This window comes from Microcaecilia unicolor, chromosome 14 (assembly GCF_901765095.1).
Source record: "Microcaecilia unicolor chromosome 14, aMicUni1.1, whole genome shotgun sequence".
Taxonomy (NCBI): domain Eukaryota; kingdom Metazoa; phylum Chordata; class Amphibia; order Gymnophiona; family Siphonopidae; genus Microcaecilia; species Microcaecilia unicolor.
Genome location: NC_044044.1, coordinates 17,264,605 through 17,282,953, shown reverse-complemented (window position 1 = coordinate 17,282,953; position 18,349 = coordinate 17,264,605). Strand labels below are relative to the sequence as shown.

At 47.3% G+C, this 18,349-nt stretch overlaps 2 protein-coding genes across 2 annotated transcripts in view; both read left to right on the top strand.

The window, feature by feature from the left end:
- DVL2 (dishevelled segment polarity protein 2) overlaps nucleotides 1–13,703 on the top strand; it is a 32,533-nt gene extending 18,830 nt beyond the window's left edge. Inside the window, exons 7-15 of the mRNA XM_030187356.1 lie at nucleotides 1,993–2,062; nucleotides 2,828–2,967; nucleotides 3,143–3,219; nucleotides 4,044–4,111; nucleotides 4,259–4,393; nucleotides 8,228–8,359; nucleotides 9,205–9,381; nucleotides 10,722–10,946; nucleotides 13,049–13,703. Of these exons, the coding sequence (XP_030043216.1) occupies nucleotides 1,993–2,062; nucleotides 2,828–2,967; nucleotides 3,143–3,219; nucleotides 4,044–4,111; nucleotides 4,259–4,393; nucleotides 8,228–8,359; nucleotides 9,205–9,381; nucleotides 10,722–10,946; nucleotides 13,049–13,512 (1,488 nt within the window). The 3' untranslated portion in view covers nucleotides 13,513–13,703. The remainder of the gene's footprint in view (nucleotides 1–1,992; nucleotides 2,063–2,827; nucleotides 2,968–3,142; nucleotides 3,220–4,043; nucleotides 4,112–4,258; nucleotides 4,394–8,227; nucleotides 8,360–9,204; nucleotides 9,382–10,721; nucleotides 10,947–13,048) is intronic.
- A 3,114-nt stretch (nucleotides 13,704–16,817) lies between these two features.
- LOC115457772 (olfactory receptor 2AG2-like) lies at nucleotides 16,818–18,079 on the top strand. The gene is given in 3 exon segments (XM_030187363.1): nucleotides 16,818–17,196; nucleotides 17,199–17,504; nucleotides 17,545–18,079. Coding segments are annotated over 3 exon segments (915 nt in total). The 5' UTR covers nucleotides 16,818–17,019; the 3' UTR covers nucleotides 17,977–18,079.
- The last annotated feature ends 270 nt before the right edge of the window (nucleotides 18,080–18,349 follow it).

Here is an 18,349-nt window from a genome sequence, read left to right as displayed (position 1 = left end):
GCACGTTCTGTTGTTATAATAAAGAAACCTTGTTTAGAAGATCGAGGGAAGGGCGGGATGGGGAAGGGTCATGGCGGGAGGAAAATGTTAAAATGTTGACGATATGTTTGCTATTCCGCATTTACTGGGACAATTTGGCTCTGTAATGTATGATTTTTTTTTAGAGTTTGTTGATATTTTATTTTTCTATATCAATAAAAAAATGTTGAAACCTAAAAGTAATGCAGAAGCAGTGGCGTAGCTACGTGGGGCCACGGGGGCCTGGGCCCCCCCACCCCGCCGCCAACCCTGCCCTGTCGCCGTCCGCTACCTTTGCTGGCGGGGGAGCCCAACCCCCGCCAGCCGAGGTCCTCTTCTGCCGGCGCGAGGCTTTGTTCTGTTTCTGCGAGTCTTGACGCCTTGCGCCGGGAGAAGAGGACCTCGGCTGGCGGGGGTTGGGGTCCCCCACCATCAAAGGTAGGCGATGGCGGGGGAGGGTTGGTGGCGGGAGGGGGGTCGAGAGGGTCGTCTGCAGGGGTGGGGTCAAAGGTGTCGGTGGCAGGGGGGGGGGCTAAAATGTGCCCCCTCACCTCGGGCTCTGGACCCCCCTCCCGCCGAAGTCTGGCTACGCCCCTGGCCTGAAGTATACGGTAATAGACCATTCTGGTGGTAATGATCATTTAGTCATCACATCGAGTTTTGTGGGCAATAAATTAGAAGCCGCATTTCTTAATTTTCTGTTCATGGCCCGCCAGGGGTAGTTCTGACATTCATGAGGCCATCTGCGCTACAGCGTTGAGTGAACGTGCCACGCTTTCTGCGGCTGCAGTCGGATGGCTGTCTGATGCCACCTTGTGGCTGTATCAAATCGGGAAGCACAGGAACATTCGGCCCAAGATAAGCGATATTGTCAGAATGTTTTATAATTTTGGTGAGAGAAAGAAATTTGGGGTGAGGAGAAGGGGTTATAGTCGCAACTGCAGTGGGAGATCAGACTCTGGATTTCGGATTTTGTAGTTTGTTAATCCTGTGCAAGGTGGCAGCAGGAAAACCTGCATTATACTGGATCAATAGGGCAGTGTGTGGCTTATAAAACCCTCTTAAGTATTGGCACAAGTCCTTGGATCAGCACTCATCCTCAGGGCCGCTGAGAGACTCGACTGGGCCGCCTCCGCTCCCCCCGCAGCTGGCGTCCGTGGTCTCACCTGCCTGCCTCCACGGCTTCGGGCCCCCTGCATTCAAGGTGGCAGTAGCACAGCGCCTCTCTTCTGGCCTTCCCTCCCTGTGTTCCGCCCTTGTCTGATGTAACTTCCGGTTTCTGCGAGGGCGGGACACGGAGGGAAGGCCCGAAGGGAGGCGATCTGTGACTGCCGCTTCGAATGCAGGGGGCCCGGAGCCAGGCAGGTGAGACCGGGAACTGCAGTGCCGGCGGCCTAACCCCGGCGCCGGGCCCCCCTTGGAGGCCCAGGCCCGGGGAATTTTGTCCCCCTTCCCTTCCTGTGCCCTGTGCTTCTGGACTATACCATCACAAACCCATCAGGACTTTTTACTTCCTTGTGCTCGTTCCCACGTTTTCACTGCAGGGGTGTAGCCAGACAACAGATTTTAGGTGGGCCTAGACAAGAAGTGGGTGGCCACCAAGTGTTCTCCCTCCCCCTCCCCACCAAAAAAATATCTCCGCTGGTGGGAAAACGCTTCTCTCCACCTTGGTAGTCTGCAGCAGGCATGCGCTAAAAACTGAGCATGCGCAGGTGCCAGTATCGTGGAGAGCAGCATTTTCATTACCATCAGGGGGAAGTCTTCAGCTGGTAGAGCTTGGGATCCCCACAGCTACTGCTAAATATGTGCTACTGTTGGGTGGGCCTGAGCCCTAAGTGGGTGGACCCTGGCCCACCTGTGGCTACGCCACTGTCTCACTGTGCTCTGGTGTGCTTGGAATGTTGTTTATTTGACCTTTTTTTGTTTTTTTTTCTCCTCTTCTCCTCAACACCCTCTTCCCCCCCCCCCCCCCAGACATCTTCCTTCAGCAGTGTGACTGACTCCACCATGTCGCTTAATATTATCACCGTGACTCTCAACATGGGTAAGAAATGGGGGCAGGGTGACCGATAGGTAAAGTGCTCTATCATGTGGAAGCTGGGAAGGAGAAGTGTGTGAAGGCATTTAGGGGAGTTGGGGGTGGGTGAATTTACGGGAGCTGCAGTGGCTGATGTTCCTTTGGAGCGGTTCTGGGTTTAGGTGAGCGAGTTCTACCCCTGGTCCAGGAAAAGGGGGAGCAGAGAAAAGCATTTGAAAGCGTTCATCTCGGTGCACTTGTATCCAAGTCACGACTTTCCCAACTGTTGCGGCTTGTAAAAGATGCCACTACCTGATCAGCTTCAGGGGGAGATGAAACACAGCCTGTGCATCTGCAGCCAGTTGCACAATGCAGTGACCAATTATGTTGGCCCTGGATATAGCAGCTGCCTTATACCCCAGATAAACACTTTCCTTGTGCAGTCTTAGCTACAGAATAAAGGGTCATGGATTTGATAGATACTGCCTTTCTGTGGTGCAACCAAAGTGGTTTACACCCTTATCCCTTTTTTTTGTCTTTCCAAAACTTGTACAATTTTCGTTTGAATTTGAGTTTTGGTGGGCTCTTGTCAAAGTGTTGCCTGATTTCACCTTTACTCTGAAGTTCTCAAAAGTTCTGGGGTAAAATGATCACCAGTAGTGGTGGCTGTTTTTTTTTTTACTTGGATAGTTTCTTTCTCCTCCTGCTTCCAAGTCTTTCAGGAGAGAGTGATGTTTCTTGGCAGCGGGGAGGCAAACCTCTGACGACTCCCTTTCTCCTCTTTTTTTGCAGAAAAGTACAACTTCCTGGGCATCTCCATCGTGGGGCAGAGCAACGAGCGTGGCGACGGTGGGATCTACATTGGCTCCATCATGAAGGGCGGAGCTGTGGCGGCAGACGGCAGGATCGAGCCCGGGGACATGTTGCTGCAGGTGGGCTCGGGGTACCCTCCACAGAAGGAAAAGATTCTTCTTCTCCCCCCCCCCCCCCCAGGGCATTCTAGATTTCTCAGCCCACGTTTGGGGGATACGTTTTTGCAAAAAGTGCTTCCTTCTGCAACAGTCCTGGTCATATCTGGCCCGCTTTAACCCCCTTTGCTTCTTCCAGGTGAACGATATCAACTTTGAGAACATGAGCAATGACGATGCGGTGAGGGTGCTGCGAGAGATTGTCCACAAGCCGGGGTAAGTGAACGTCGCCTCTTTTTCCATCTGTATCCTATCGGTTCGATCAGAAGCACTAACTCCGCCCACAAGGGCCTCTCTGGCTTGGTGTTTGGGGGCTGAACTTTGCATAGGAGCTGGGCAGTCCTAGGCTTGCACGACCTCCCTCCCTGACTGACGTGGAGACTTCATTGATGTCTTCCGGAGATGGGAAGGCGGTAGAACGAGAGGACATGAAATGAGATTGAAGGGGGGCAGACTCAGGAAAGATGTCAAGAAGTATTTTTTCACGGAGAGGGTGGTGAACGCTTGGAATGCCCTCCCGCGGGAGGTGGTGGAGATGAAAACGGTAATGGAATTCAAACATGCGTGGGATATGCATAAAGGAATCCTGTGCAGCAGGAATGGATCCTCAGAAGCTTAGCTGAAATTGGGTGGCGGAGCAGTTGGGGGGAAGAGGGGGGTGGTGGTTGGGACGCGAGGATAGGGGAGGGCAGACTTATACGGTCTGTGCCAGAGCCGGTGATGGGAGGCGGGACTGGTGGTTGGGAGGCGGGAAATACTGCTGGGCAGACTTATATGGTCTGTGCCCTGAAAAGGACAGGTACAAATTCAAGGTAAGGTATACACATATGAGTTTATCTTGGGCAGACTAGATGGACCATGCAGGTCTTTTTCTGCCGTCATCTACTATGTTACTATGTTATTAAGGTGCCATTCTGACTGCCGGGCCTGGGAGGAGAATTCCTGGTCAGCACTGGGGAGTGTTGCAATGGGCGGTTGGGGAGACTGCCCTGCTTATTCGAAATCTTGTATGTTTTTCACGTGTTCTCCGTCACTTACAGGCCCATCGTTCTGACAGTGGCCAAGTGTTGGGATCCATCGCCTCAAGGATATTTCACACTACCTCGCAGTAAGTAGGGAGCTGGGGGGGGGGGAGGGGCACAGGCTTCCAACAAAGACATATTGTGTGCCCACAGATACAATAGGAGCAAGTGGGGCCCGGTTCTTTGTGTTTTGGGGGGGATTACTCAGAATTCTTCCTGGTCTCTCTCTCCAGATGAGCCCATCCAGCCCATTGATCCTGCGGCCTGGGTATCGCATTCCGCCGCACTGACTGGTGCGTTTCCAGTGTACCCTGGCAGTTCCTCCCTCAGCACCATCACCTCCAGTGGCTCTGTCACAGAGACTGAACGTAAGTGACGCTGTTCAAGCTCCTGGTTCCAATCCTTCCGCTACCGCAAATCTCACTGTGTAATCTCCCACAAATCTTTTCTGCTCGGATTCCTCTGTAAGCTCGTGCGATAGGGACTTTTAACATCACCAGTAAGGTTATTTTTAGGCTTGCTTTTCTGAAGTAGGCTGTTTATAGCCATTGTGCTTGATGTTTTAGATTTCTGTAATTTTGTGATTTTTCAATTTGTGTTTTTGTATTTCTTATCTTTTCATGACTTTTTTTTTATTCTTTATTTCGTTCTGGGGGCTGCATTTTGGTTAAAATGTAATCACAATTAATTGTGCAATTAAAGGTATGTAATTTATTTATTTTTGACTTGTCCAGAGTCATAAGGAGCTGCAGTGGGGGGGGAAAAAAATAAATGACATAACCTTTAATTGCGCGATTGATAACAATTAAAATTTTAATCGAAATGCAAGCCTTGAAAAGTTAGGTTATAGATAAAAATATGCCTCAGAAAACAGATGGCAGTAGATGCAGAATTGCATTTGACATTTTGAATGTTTTATTGATTTTTTTTTTTTAATTAAATGGAAAAAAAGTGGGACTTAGTGGGTTAGGTTAACTCCAACTGACCAGCTCCCCACGTGATATTTAGGGGCATTTAACTGTTGCTGAACAGCGTGTGAGCACCGTGGCGTTATCTGGTAAGTTGAAAAGATATGTATGAGGACAGAGATGATAAACTTAAAATCCTAGATAAATCACAGTGATAAACAATATAATTACATAAGTACATAAGTAGTGCCATACTGGGAAAGACCAAAGGTCCATCTAGCCCAGCATCCTGTCACCGACAGTGGCCAATCCAGGTCAAGGGCACCTGGCACGCTCCCCAAACATAAAAACATTCCAGACAAGTTATACCTAAAAATGCGGAATTTTTCCAAGTCCATTTAATAGCGGTCTATGGACTTGTCCTTTAGGAATCTATCTAACCCCTTTTTAAACTCCGTCAAGCTAACCGCCCGTACCACGTTCTCCGGCAACGAATTCCAGAGTCTAATTACACGTTGGGTGAAGAAAACTTTTCTCCGATTCTGAAAAAGCTGGAGGAAAAAGCCTCGGAAAGACAGGTGGGGTAGCTTTAACCGTTCAGTGCTCCATTCTTTAATCATTGTCTGAAAGAACTAAATGAGTATTGAGTATATAGATTATTCGGATGTATGATTACCAAAGGATTGGGAGAGGGGGAAGCTGAGGGGAAAGGGGGGAATTAAAAGTTTGAAGTTACTGATCAGAATTGTATTGGCTTATATAGCATAATTCGTTGATGATTTAGTCTAGCGAGAAGCACTGTGTGAATAATATGCTAAATGCTAATAAAAACTGTTTAACCATAAAAACCCACAGACAAGGGGGGTAGAGGGAACTAGGACAGGGGAGACAATGTTAAAACGTTTTGGATGCTGTTCAGTAATGTGTGAGATTTATGCAGCATAATTCATTGGTGAAATGTTTGGATTTAATATGCTGAAATGTTAATAAAATTGTTTAAACATAATCATTGTCTGAAAGAAACCTCCTTTTTTTTTTCTTCATTTTCTTCAACATTTCAAAATTGCAGTCTTCAAAATCATAATCCAAAGTTACTCACAAGCCGGCTTAGAATTGTTCCATAAGCGAAAATGATAGCGGGGAGAAAAGTACGGCGTTTGAGCAGCAGGCGCGCTCAAGCCCTGATGTAGCCACAAAACGCCAATAGTGTTGGAAGCAAGCTGTGGACTGCTTGAGAAATTGTTGTGAAGACTGCTCCGAAACTGCAATTTAAAGATAAGCAAAATAAAATTTTAAAAGAATATTTTGCTTATGAAACAATTCCAAGCTTGCTTATTGAGTAACTTTGGACTATGATTTTGAAGTCCACAAATTTGAAATGTTGAATAACACGAAGAGAAAGGAGTTCTTTTTGAAGCTGATGATTAAAAGAAAGGAGCGAAAGCTACCTGCATGTCTGAAGCTTTTTCCTCGGCTAGTTTTTTTCAGATGCAATTCTATTGATTATCTGGTAAGTGCCAGGGTGGAGCTGGAGGTTAACCAGGTGTTGACATTCAGTGCTGGCCTATTTCCACAAACTGACGCTGAAGATCTGGGTCTTTGGTGGCGGCTCCCGGATATATATATATTTTTTGTTACATTTGTACCCCGCGCTTTCCCACTCATGGCAGGCTCAATGCGGCGGGCAATGGAGGGTTAAGTGCAGTGGTGTGCTGGAGCAGGCTCTCACGGGCTTGCGAGAGCCGTTTGTTAAGTTTTTAAGAATTTTGGGAGCCGGTTGTTAAAGTAGGCCTCCCCATGGCTACTTTAACAACTGACTCCCAAAATGTGGGCTTGGGCCCTCTCCTGAATTCTCTTTTACTTTGCTGGCAGTGATGCTGGCCCCACCAGCCAGGTAAATAGACTGCTGCTGCTCCCTGCTCCTTGTTTCTGACTCTGAGCATCAGGCTGGGACTTTTAATGCAAGTGCAAGAAGGTTCCATCATGCTGCTCAGAGCCAGAAACAAGCAGCAGAGAATGGTGGCAGTCCATTTATTGACTGGTGGGGCTCGACAAAGGTATGCCTAGCGTGCCTGCACAAGGGAGGGGAGAGAGAGGCATGTATTCCCCCCCCCAAAAGAATTTCAGGGCCGGCTATGCCCGGAGAGAGAGCCCGTTGTTAAAAATTTACCAGCACACCCCTGGTTAAGTGACTTGCCCAGAGTCACAAGGAGCTGCCTGTGCCGGGAATCGAACTCAGTACCTCAGTTCCCCAGGACCAAAGTCCACCACCCTAACCACCAGGCCACTCCTCCACTCCACTGCGGGACTGGCTCTGAATAGCTGTTTGGGCAGGTTACGACCGCCTACGTAGCAGTCCCAACTCACCTAGATAGCTTTCTGGGGAACCTACTGAATGTTAGCAGTACCGGGTGACTTCTGGGAAAGACCCAGATGTTCAGAACCCATACCTGGATATGAGCCAGCTTTGAAGGTCCGGACCTAGTTCAGCGTAAAGCTGCCTGCATTTTTTTTTTAATTTATTTTTTATTATTATTCAATTTCCATTTATGCAATTAAGGAAAAAAAAATTGAATACACATTATCGTATCAAGAAAAATCTTTAACCATTAGTCCTCATAATGTGGATCCAAGAAAAGGAAATTCAAACAAAACCCAATTAATATAAAAATGAATTACTTCATATAATCTAGCAGACAGAGTAAGGAGTGTCGCTAACCGGTTAAACGCTTTGCACTCAAGGACTGCTGCAGCATTATTCCTTTGATACAATAAATTCTTTTAACTTCTCTGGTTCAAAAAAAATATAATTTACAGAATTCAAAGAAACACAACATCTACAGGGGAATCTTAACAAAAAGGTCCCTCCTATTCGCAACATCCTCTCTTTCAACAACAAAAACTGCTTTCTTTTCCTTTGGGTTTCTCGAGCAAAATCTGGAAAAACCTGAATTTTTGAGCCAAGGAAGGGTGAATTAGTGTGGCGGAAATAAAGTTTGAAAATATTATTCCAGTCTAGTTGTAGAGCGAAGGTGACCAACAAAGTAGTTCTTTCAGTTATAGCCTCTAGTGAAGATTCTAGAAATTCCGTTAAATTTAGTCCAGATTGGGGGTCAGGAGGCAATTCTCTCCCTCCAATTCCTGAAAAAAGTTGCCAGCATTAAAAAAAAAACAACAAAAAACCGCTGGCTATTACCCAGGTTAATTTTTATGCTTGCCATGCTTGTTATTTTCTGCTGTTTGCACCTTTTTCTCTAGTCCTTTTCTTATCCCCTCATCTCACGTGCTCCACAGGCTTCGATGATTTTAACCTGTCTATCCACACGGACATGGTGTCTGTGGCAAAGGCGATGGCGTCTCCGGAGTCGGGCCTGGAGGTGCGAGACAGGATGTGGTTGAAGATCACCATCCCCAACGCTTTCCTAGGTGAGCAGCTGGGTCTGAGGAGGAGGAAGGGGGGTTAGAAACCAACCGAATTTTGGGTTCGGTTATGGTGCCAAAACCCATTTTCTGTTCTGGACAAAAGGCTATGGCCATGGTTTCGGTCTGACCCTATGTTTTCGGCGGAAGCTGAAAATTTGTGCTTTATCCTGTGTTCCTCCCTCCCCGCCTCCCTCAGGCCTATTTTACAATCCCTGGTGGTTTAAGGATGTAATTAAGACAGGAATGATCCCCAGTTGCTCCTGCCCATTCTAGCTCTACTGTCAAAATGGCTGCTATGACCTCTAGTGGCAATCTCGTGAGACTGCTTTCAAGAGTCACGGCAGCCATTACGACAGTAGAGCTGAGGTAGACAAGAGTGACTGGGGATCACTCTTGTCACGACTAATGCCACTAGACCAGGTGGGCCTTAAAAGACTGAGACAGCAGGGGTTCTTTATTTCTGAAAGACCTGACACGGGCCGTGTTTTGGCGTAGAAACTAGCCTGCCTCGGGGTTCCGAAATGTATTAAAAGCATAGAAAAAAGGAACGCTGTAAAAACAGGCTCCTTGGCTGAATAAATATCTCCCAAAGTTGATATGAACGCAAACTTCCACACGTGGTAAACACCGTTGGTTGAATCGGATTAAACTGAAAAGGCATTAATGTGGAACTCTTACCCCTGAAGTTTTGTGTATGAAGTAATGGAGTTTTTTTTTTTTTTTTTTGTAAATTTTTGAAAACTTTTTTTTTTCTTTTTTCAAAATATCTATTACCTCAGTTTTTTTTTTTAAATACATTTGATGTTCTGTTTTTTCTCTCTCTTCCTCCCCACACGTTCCCCATGCAGGCTCAGACGTGGTGGACTGGCTTTACCATCATGTGGAGGGGTTCCAGGATCGTCGGGAGGCCCGCAAGTATGCCAGCAACCTTCTGAAGGCAGGCTTCATCCGGCACACGGTGAACAAGATCACCTTCTCAGAACAGTGTTACTACATTTTCGGGGACTTCAGTGACTGCGAAAATTGTAAGTCCTGCCCCTAGTAGCTGAGCGTGACCGGGACAGTTTCCAGGCCTACAGGTCAAAACGCTGGGTGTCTCTGTATTTAATGTTTGCCTGTATTTAATGGGATTTATTACTGCCTTTATGAAGAGATTCACCCAAGGCAGTGTACAGCAGATACAGCTTGACATAAAACTTACAATTTTATTAATAGCATAACAATAATAAAATAACCAAATATAAGCATAAATACAAACAATGAGGTCAGCGTGGAGATGGCAAATTGAATCTCTGTTTGTGGAGCTGTGATATGGCCTCCTTCTACTGCTGGGAACTTTTGGTCCCTGTTAGATACCGAGCAGGGTTCTCAACCCAATCCTTGGGCCACAACCCAGCCAATCAAGTTTTGAGATCATCCACAATGAATATGCATGAGAGAGATTTACATGCGCTGCTTCATTGGCTCATGCACATTCATTGTGGATGATCTCAACACTTGATTGGCTGGTTGTGCCTCCCAAAGACTGGATTGAGAACCATTGATTTAGAGTAAGGGTTCTCAGTCCAGTCCTCAGGACACACCTAGCCAGTCAGGTTTTCAGGATATCCACAGTGAATTTGCATGAAGTCTATTTGCATGCAGTGCCTCCATTGTATGCAAATTTGTCTCATGCATATTAATTGTGGATATCCTGAAAACCTGACTGGCTAGGTGTGTTCCCGAGGACTGGATTGAGAACCCCTGGTCTAGGGTATAACGATTTTTTTTTGACGGCCCACACCATTGTGTGCTTTTGTTCAGGATGTCACCACTCTTTAACCCTTTAGTGTCCAGTGTTCCCGTAATAAGCCATATGGGAACAGATTGATGGGATCTTATTAAGCCGGAGACTCCCTTCTACTTCGTCCACCAGACTTTAAAAACGTGGTATACAAATCAGTTCTGTCTGCTGATTTCACTTACACTGGAACCAAATGTTAGGAAAACTTCCTAAATCTTAGATCTCATCCAGACTACTTTCATTTCCGTAAACTGTTGAGATCCTGTTTCTTCTCAAAATTCATCTCATTAGTCTATACTATAACAAGTGGCTGACAACTCCGGTTTTCTGTTTTTATTACGACTGTTTATCAGAATGTACAATATTTGCAGCTCATTGATAAATCCATCGATATAGACAGTTATTCTGTAATTCTTACCCACTATAATATATTATTTTAATATTGATGTACTCTGTACTTTGTATTTTAATCTAATCTGTAAGCCACATTGAACTGGAGCCTCTTTTCGGGGTAATGTGGGATATAAATGTCATAATTGGTGGGGAAAAGGGTTCTTAATATTTCTGTGTCGTCTTCTGTAGACATGGCAAACCTCTCCCTGAATGACAATGATGGATCCAGTGGTGCCTCGGACCAAGACACACTGGCCCCTCTCCCCCTGCCTGGGGCAACACCCTGGCCACTGTTGCCCACCTTCTCCTACCAGTACCCAGCTCCACACCCCTACAGCACCCAACCTCCTGCCTACCATGAGCTATCGTCGTACAGCTATGGTGTGGGCAGTGCAGGCAGCCAACACAGCGAGGGTGAGTCCGTTTGGAAGGTGGGGGACACTGCAACAAGGATGAGAAGTTCAGTCAGTAGAATGAAAAGGGACAGTGGAGTGAGGGGATGGTTAATGAGCTGTGCAAGGGTGGGCTTCTGGGGTGAGGGGATGGTGGTGGTATGGGTGGCCAGTGCAAGAACCGTGGGTAAAGGGGTGAGGAGAAGGCAGCCAGCAGAGCAACAAGGATTGGTGGGGCAAGAGAGAGAGAGATTCTTCCATCAGTGTGGAGTTGGGTGGTGGGAGGTTCCAATGCCTCAAGGGGATAAAAGAGGTTAAAAAATTTTTTTTTTTCCCGAAGGAAAATATTTTTTGGAACAAGAGATCACTGTGAAGTTTTGGAAAGGGGGATGGGGTAGACAAAGGAACAAATACATCTACCACCTTTTTGGTAGAAGTGTGGACTGTTCTTTCAAAGTGGTAAAATAAACATTAAAAAAAAAAAAAAAAAAAGCGTGGGATAAATCCAGATGAGTCCTATTGGCAAAGAGATGGTCAAGAAACTCTAGGATAATCTGCATGAAGCAGCGGATATAACACACGACAGCAAAAAGCTATGAGACAACAGAATTGGGTTCCAAGAAGCCTGGGCAAATATTAGTAGACATTGGGGGTGGGGGGAGCGATGACTGCTTTTCTTTGGAGAACGGCCCCTCTAACTGTGGTGGTCATGGGGTGGACGGGGGAGGGACTATTGCAAAAATTGGCAATAAGATGTGGTAAGTGCCCGGGTGCTGGATTAAGAATTGGTCTTGGAAGATGATGAGGCCTGATATGAGCAGTCGGCAGAGGTGGTGGAAGCCTGGTCTCTTGATTAGATTTTGGTTGTATTTGTGACAGCTGTGCAGGAACAGGCTGAGAGGTCAAGCTAACTCAGGATATGGGTGGGAGGAGTTGGGGCTGTGATGCATATGGGAAATGTTATATTCTGTCCGCTAGAAAGTAGCATAGGAACAGAAATTTCACCTATCCCTGCCCGTCCCCTCTGGAATCTAACCCATACCCAGCTAAGATCCATTCCAACCCCACCCATCTGTGCAATTAATCTCCTCCACCCTTACCTGTAACCGCTGGAGCTGACGCTATTACTCGCTCGCAATCCTCCACTTCCTCTCAACCCCAACCACCTCCCGCAGTTCCAAGCCTCATTCTGGCGCTCCGGTTGCCTTGTTCAGTGCATTCCAAGCCTTGCTCTGGCATCGCCTACACTCCTACAGAAATCCTGCGGCAACTTCTTCCATCCCCTGCGGGAATCCTGTGGTAACGTCTTCTACCCTTTGGGGTGGAGGAGTGGCCTATTGGTTAATGCAGCAGGTTGCCGACCTGGGGAACTAGGTTCAGTTGAGATCCTGGGGAACCGGGTTCAATTCCCTCCGCAGCTCAGTGTGATCCTGGGCAAGTCACTTAACCCTCCATTGCCCCAGGTACAATATAATACTAGATTGTGAAGCCAATAGGGACAGTACCGGTATCTGAAAAAGAAAATTGTAAGCCGTGTAGATTTTTTCTCCTCGTGGGATTCCCACAATCCCCATTCCTGTGCAGCTCTCTACCCTCCACCCACCATGGAAGAATCTCAGTTGGGCAGACTAGATGGGCCTTTGGTCTGTATTTGCTGTTACTGTGTAAGGGGTCAACCAGGACAGGTGAGGGATATATACTGGGAAAAGACTGAAGGAAGGGCAGTTGGGTGATAGAGGAGGAGAGAAGGAAGAACTCATGTTACGACCTATTAACCTTTTGCTGCTTTTTCTATTGTGGATTAAATCCTGGTTAAAGGATAGAAAACAGAGAGTAGGGTTAAATGGTCAGTATTCTCAGTGGAGAAGGATAGATAGTGGGGTTCCGCAGGGGTCTGAACTGGAACTGCTTTTTAACATATTTATAAGTGATCTAGCGATGGGAATAACTAGTGAGATAATTACATTTGCTGATGACAAAGTTGTTAAATCGCAAGAAGATTGTGAAAAATTACAAGAAGACTTTGAGACTGGGAGACTTACTTTTTTTAAAATTCTTTTCTGTGCTTTCCCTTCTGTCTGTCTCTCCCTACTTCCCATGTCCTCCTCCTATCCCTTCTCTCAGGGAGCAGAAGCAGTGGCTCGAACCGCAGCGATAGCGGCCGTGGCGGAAAGCACAAGGATGACAAAACGGGCGACTCCAAGTCGGGCAGTGGCAGCGAATCTGAGTACTCCACACGCAGCAGCATAAGGCGGGACCAGGCGGGCAGTGAGCGTTCAGCTCCAGCCAGCGAGGGTCCCGCCCGAAGCCATCACAGCCTGACAAGCAGCCTCCGCTCCCACCACCCCCATCACCCGCTGCATGCCTTCGGACCCCCGGGGATGCCTCTACCCTACAACCCTATGATGGTGATGGTCATGCCACCACCGCCTGCCACCTCCACGGCCCCCAACCCTGCTGCCTCAGTGCCGCCTGGTGCACCCCCAGTTCGTGACTTGGCATCAGTGCCCCCGGAACTGACTGCCAGCCGCCAGTCCTTCCACATGGCCATGGGCAACCCCAGTGAGTTCTTTGTGGACGTCATGTGACCATAGAAGATATTAAGTGACACGAGGGACAACTTTATCTTATTTTATTTTATTATTTTTTTTTTAATGTGGTACATGTTATCCGGTACCAGCCCATTTTAACTTTTATGTGCATGAAAACCAACACCACCAAGAGACTCTGTTATTGATTTTGTTTTTTGTTTTTTTTTACACTTTTATAGCTGGGTTTTTAAAAAAAAAATTGTATCTTTTTTTTTTTTTTTTTTTTAAGTACAAGACCTTTCTGTTTGGCTTCGTTGCCGTTAACACTTCACTGCTCAGTCCACCTCCTACCCAGTGAAGGAGAGGGAGAATAGGGAGTGTCAATTTTGCTGGACCATCATGCTCATGTATTTTGTGACGTTTTCAAACAGCAACCCCTGGAGCTCCCACTGTGTGGGGGCCGGTCTGTTTTATGTTTGAAGGGTCAGCAAGTCGGTGCCAGAACTGACCTTTGTGGTCCATTAGTGAGAGACTATTCATTTCCCATGGTGCTCAAGGATCTCCTCGTCTGAAACACTTGGGGAAGCAGAGAGTGTCATTTCCACCTTGTCCAGGCACAGGCCACAAGATGTGGGCAATGTTTTTGTAAAGAAGTTTCCCTCCTCCCCACCCCACCCTTTAGAAAAAGCCAGAGAGCTTAGTCTGTCTGAAGTAAAAACTTGAATTGGGGGTGGGTGAGCTTGGCATGTGCCAGAACACAGCTGGTTTATGAGCCTTGCTCTAGTTGGGGAGAGTACTGCGAGTGAGATCTTTGTGGTGGGTGAGGAGGAAGACTCTTCATTGAAGGAATTGGTACTGCGGTGTTCAGTTGACTTTGTTACTTAGTTCACAAACTTTGTTTTTTTTTGTTAACTGAGTGGTACACATCTGAGGAAGTGTGTTTTTTGTGTGTTCAGGGTTATTATATTGTGCCTTTTGATTTAGATTAAACCATTTTTTAAAACCACCTCGATGCTTGCTCTCCGTTTCCCACCCCCCCTACCACACCCACACACAATTACTCGGCATCTCTAGCTTGTTGCCTCCTGTCCCCAGAGCCAGAGGTGGGAGGCGGGGATAGTGCTGGGCAGACTTATACGGTCTGTGCCAGAGCCAGTGGTTGGGAGGCGGGGCTTGTGGTTGGGAGGCGGGGATAGTGCTGGGCAGACTTATACGGTCTGTGCCCTGAAGAGCACAGGTACAAATCAAGATATACACAAAAAGTAGCACATATGAGTTATCTTGTTGGGCAGACTGGATGGACCATGCAGGTCTTTTTCTGCCATCATCTACTATGTTACTATGTCCCCAACAATTGAATTTTTTTTTTCTTTACTTCCACCTCTTTGCAGGGGACCTGTCTGCTCTACCTTCATTTTTCCGTACTGCTGTTTACAGATGCCTTGGCTTCTGTTTCTTCTGCTGGACGGTCTCACAAAGAGTCAGAGCCCGTTCAAGGCTCACTCGCCACAAGCTACCCTGTTCTTTCTCATGTGGTGCTGCATTTCCCCCCTCTTCCCTGTCCCCGTGGGGTGGGGGGGCCTGGTCTTGGTATTTGCTCCCTGGTGATTGAAGGGGTGACCCTTCTCCAGTATGGAGAGGGCATCCTGTGGTCAACATCTTAATGCAGGGAGAACGATTTGCTTCTGCCTTGAGCACTCAGTGGTGCACAGGAGAAGAATTCACAATTCTAATGAACATGCAACTCTGAACCAGTTTTTCCACCCTCTGCTGGTTGCTGTATAGTTGGCAAAGTTGTTTTTAATAATGTATTTATTTTAGCCCACAAAAATAAACCTTAAATAAAGATGAATAGCATTTTAAAAACAAACTACTGCACTGTCCATACCAGACACTTTAGGATTCTTTAACCCGCTTCCACTCCATCCATGCCATGGGTTCGTGGTGACTGGTGGCAGTGAAATGTGCAGATCTGGAGTAGAGACCTGCATTCGAATGGGGTTTTGTGGGAATCCTCTCCAGGGCTGCGGGGGTTCCCGTGGGGATGGAAACAGTTCCTGTGGGGACAGAAGCTGCGCCAACCTCTCACCTAAACGTTAAGTGCCACCTCTCCCTCGCTTTGGCAGCCCAGATGCAGAAAGTCTTCTATTAATCCTCTCTGTTCCCAGGCTGATGCGCAGGCCTCAGCTCTGACACAGGCACGAGCATCAGAGGCCATCTGACCTACTGGCATGTGCATGTGGCGACCTCTCAGAACACAGTGCCAGCGAATCGGAGGTGAGTCTTACGTGTGCGCACCACATTGTTTGAACTTGATTCCTTCCTTACCTGCAGTGCTGTGGCGCAAATCCAGAAAGACAGAGAGCCTGCCCGTATTTTTTTTTAAGGTACTTTTAAATTCTTGTGGGGATGGGTTAAATTCTTGCTGGGATGGGTGGGGACAAGTGAGGATGGGTTGGGGACGGGTTAAATTCTTGCTGGGATGGGTTAGATTTCTGTCCCTGTGCAACTGTCTACTCTGGAGCCACCATCTCCTGTAACTTGTGCCGTTCGTGATGAAAATCTGGCTGTAGACTTTGGCTTTGTGCAATGGGGACTTGATAGCCTTAGGGAAGCATTTCCGGCAAAGGGTGAACGTTCAGGGACGATGGGTCTTTACTCTCCACCTTTCCTGCACGCATTCTTGGCTCTGACCTTGCTTCCATGTCTGTTTTCGCCCATGCTCATGATCCATCTGTGGCAGGCCATCCCCCTTTGCCTGAAGCTGGGCTCCGTTCCCTCTCCCTGTTTAGCCAGTCCAGAGCTTCTGTCGTTGCATCGCAGGGCCCATTTTCCTTAGTGTTTGGCTCTTCAGGTGCAGCACAGTGACTTTGTTGGGGACATTCTCTTTAATAGGACACAGTACTCTTGAGTTGTGAACTGTTAATGAGGGAAAAATCTTAAATAATATATGAGAGACATGGCCATAATGAAATTGGTGAGGTTTTCAATAGAGATGTCTGTGCTGTGAGAGTTTCGTTCCTAGGACTGAGAGCACAGATAATGGAGATGGATTTGTAATTTATTTTGAGTTACATTTTTTGGTAGGGCTTAATAAACAGCCTCCTCTATGTGAGAACTTTCTGGGGTTTTTACAAATCTGTTGACTTTCTGAAACTAAAAAGTGAAATTCCGCTGGTGCTGTGCCACCATTTTGTTTTCCAGTTTTGCATGTAGAGATGGAACAGTCCTGGGCCATGTTTGTTTGTGTGTGTGTGGGGGGGGGGGGGGGGGGGGGGTGTGTGGGCGGGAGAAGTGTTGAAGCTTCATTTACAGTGCAGATTGGTTGAGGATGCTTCTGGTGGCCACCCCTCGACTTGCTTTTGTGGTTTCTTGAATTCAACTGTACTTGTGGTGGACGCTTTGCAAGCTCTCCCCTACCCCTGTCCTCTCCCCCCACCTGTCAGTGAGAGTAGAGCAGGAAACGGGTGCCAGATAGCTGCTCTCAGAGGCCTCTGCTTTTGTAGGTGGCTAGTTCTCCACTGCGTTGGTGACCTCCAGCTGGATTTTGATGAGCATCTCACAATGTGGTTGGGGAGAGGGGCCATGAACGCCTCTGAGAACATGACAGCAGATGGGTACACAGGAATTCATCTGTGTGCCTCCTTGTCGTCCTTCTTGCTTCTGGCCTTTTTCAACCTGGTGATGAACTTGACTATATTGAGTGAGGAGAGACTGAGGTTGCAAGCTTCCTTCATATTCCCTTTTTTCACCTGTTCTTCTCTGGTGTGGTTTATTTTGTCTTAAGCAGCACCTTCTACCTTTTGCTGTACCTGAGCATTGTGACGTCTGCCCTATCCTGCAGGCTTCTAGTAGCCCTCATGATGAGTGCCTCCAGCATCCTCCTCATACCGACACAGATGGCCGTTGATCGTTACTTGGCCATCTGCCATCCAATCAAGCATGCTGGCCTCCACTGCCCACTCTGGGTTTGGTTCTTGGTTGCTGTTGTGTGGGCTCTGGCCTCTGTCATCCCATTGGTGGTGGTTACTCGAGAGCTGAGACCAGAGGTGCTTCCTGTCCTTCCAAAGGGATGCCCCAGTGGTGCAGATCTCACCAGCCCTTAAGATACTTCTTACCTACTGCTGCACATTGGTTATTGTCGTCAGCTACTGCATAATCTTGCTGGAGGGGAGGCGCATTGGTGTGCTGAACCTTCGTAACCATCATGCCTGGAAAACTATTGCACTTCATGGGTTCCAGCTGGGTGTTTACATCATCCCCACTTTCATTAACTACCTTCTGCACTGGTTGCTGTAAGCTGGTGTGCTGAGACCAGGTGTTGGGGACCTGTGCAGCGACTTCAACTTTGCTGCCTTCGGTTTGGCCCAGTTCCTGGGGCCTGTCATCTACGGACTGAAGAAGGAGGAGCTTCTGCAATACCTGATCCGTAGATTCCCTTGTCTTTCCTGTGAGGTGAAAGGTGCCTTGGAATGGGCTGAGAAGAGCACCGCAGCCTTTTTTGGATTTTCTGTTCGCTGAAGGCTTTTGGGGGAGGTGTCTTTAATTCTTCTTTGTGAACTATTGTTGTTGGCCAGTGACCCACACAAGAACTTGGACACGAATCTGTTTTGAAGTTATGACATCTTGGACAGTCTCTAGGCACATTTTCAAAGTGTTTCTCACTGCCAAAAGCTGCCTCGGTACAGGTGAGATCTTTTTGAGTTCTACTTCCTGCTTTTGTGGCTTCCAGTCAGCTGTGTTTCTTAAATGAAATTGAACTTTCTTAGCCTTTTGGCTGCTGCTTGGACTACAATGGAGTTTGAAGCCCAGGCTGTATTTGAATTCTTCAAATTACTTTCCTGTTGATATATGTCACACTGGGTTCAATTTTGTTCATCCTGGTGGGCTGGTA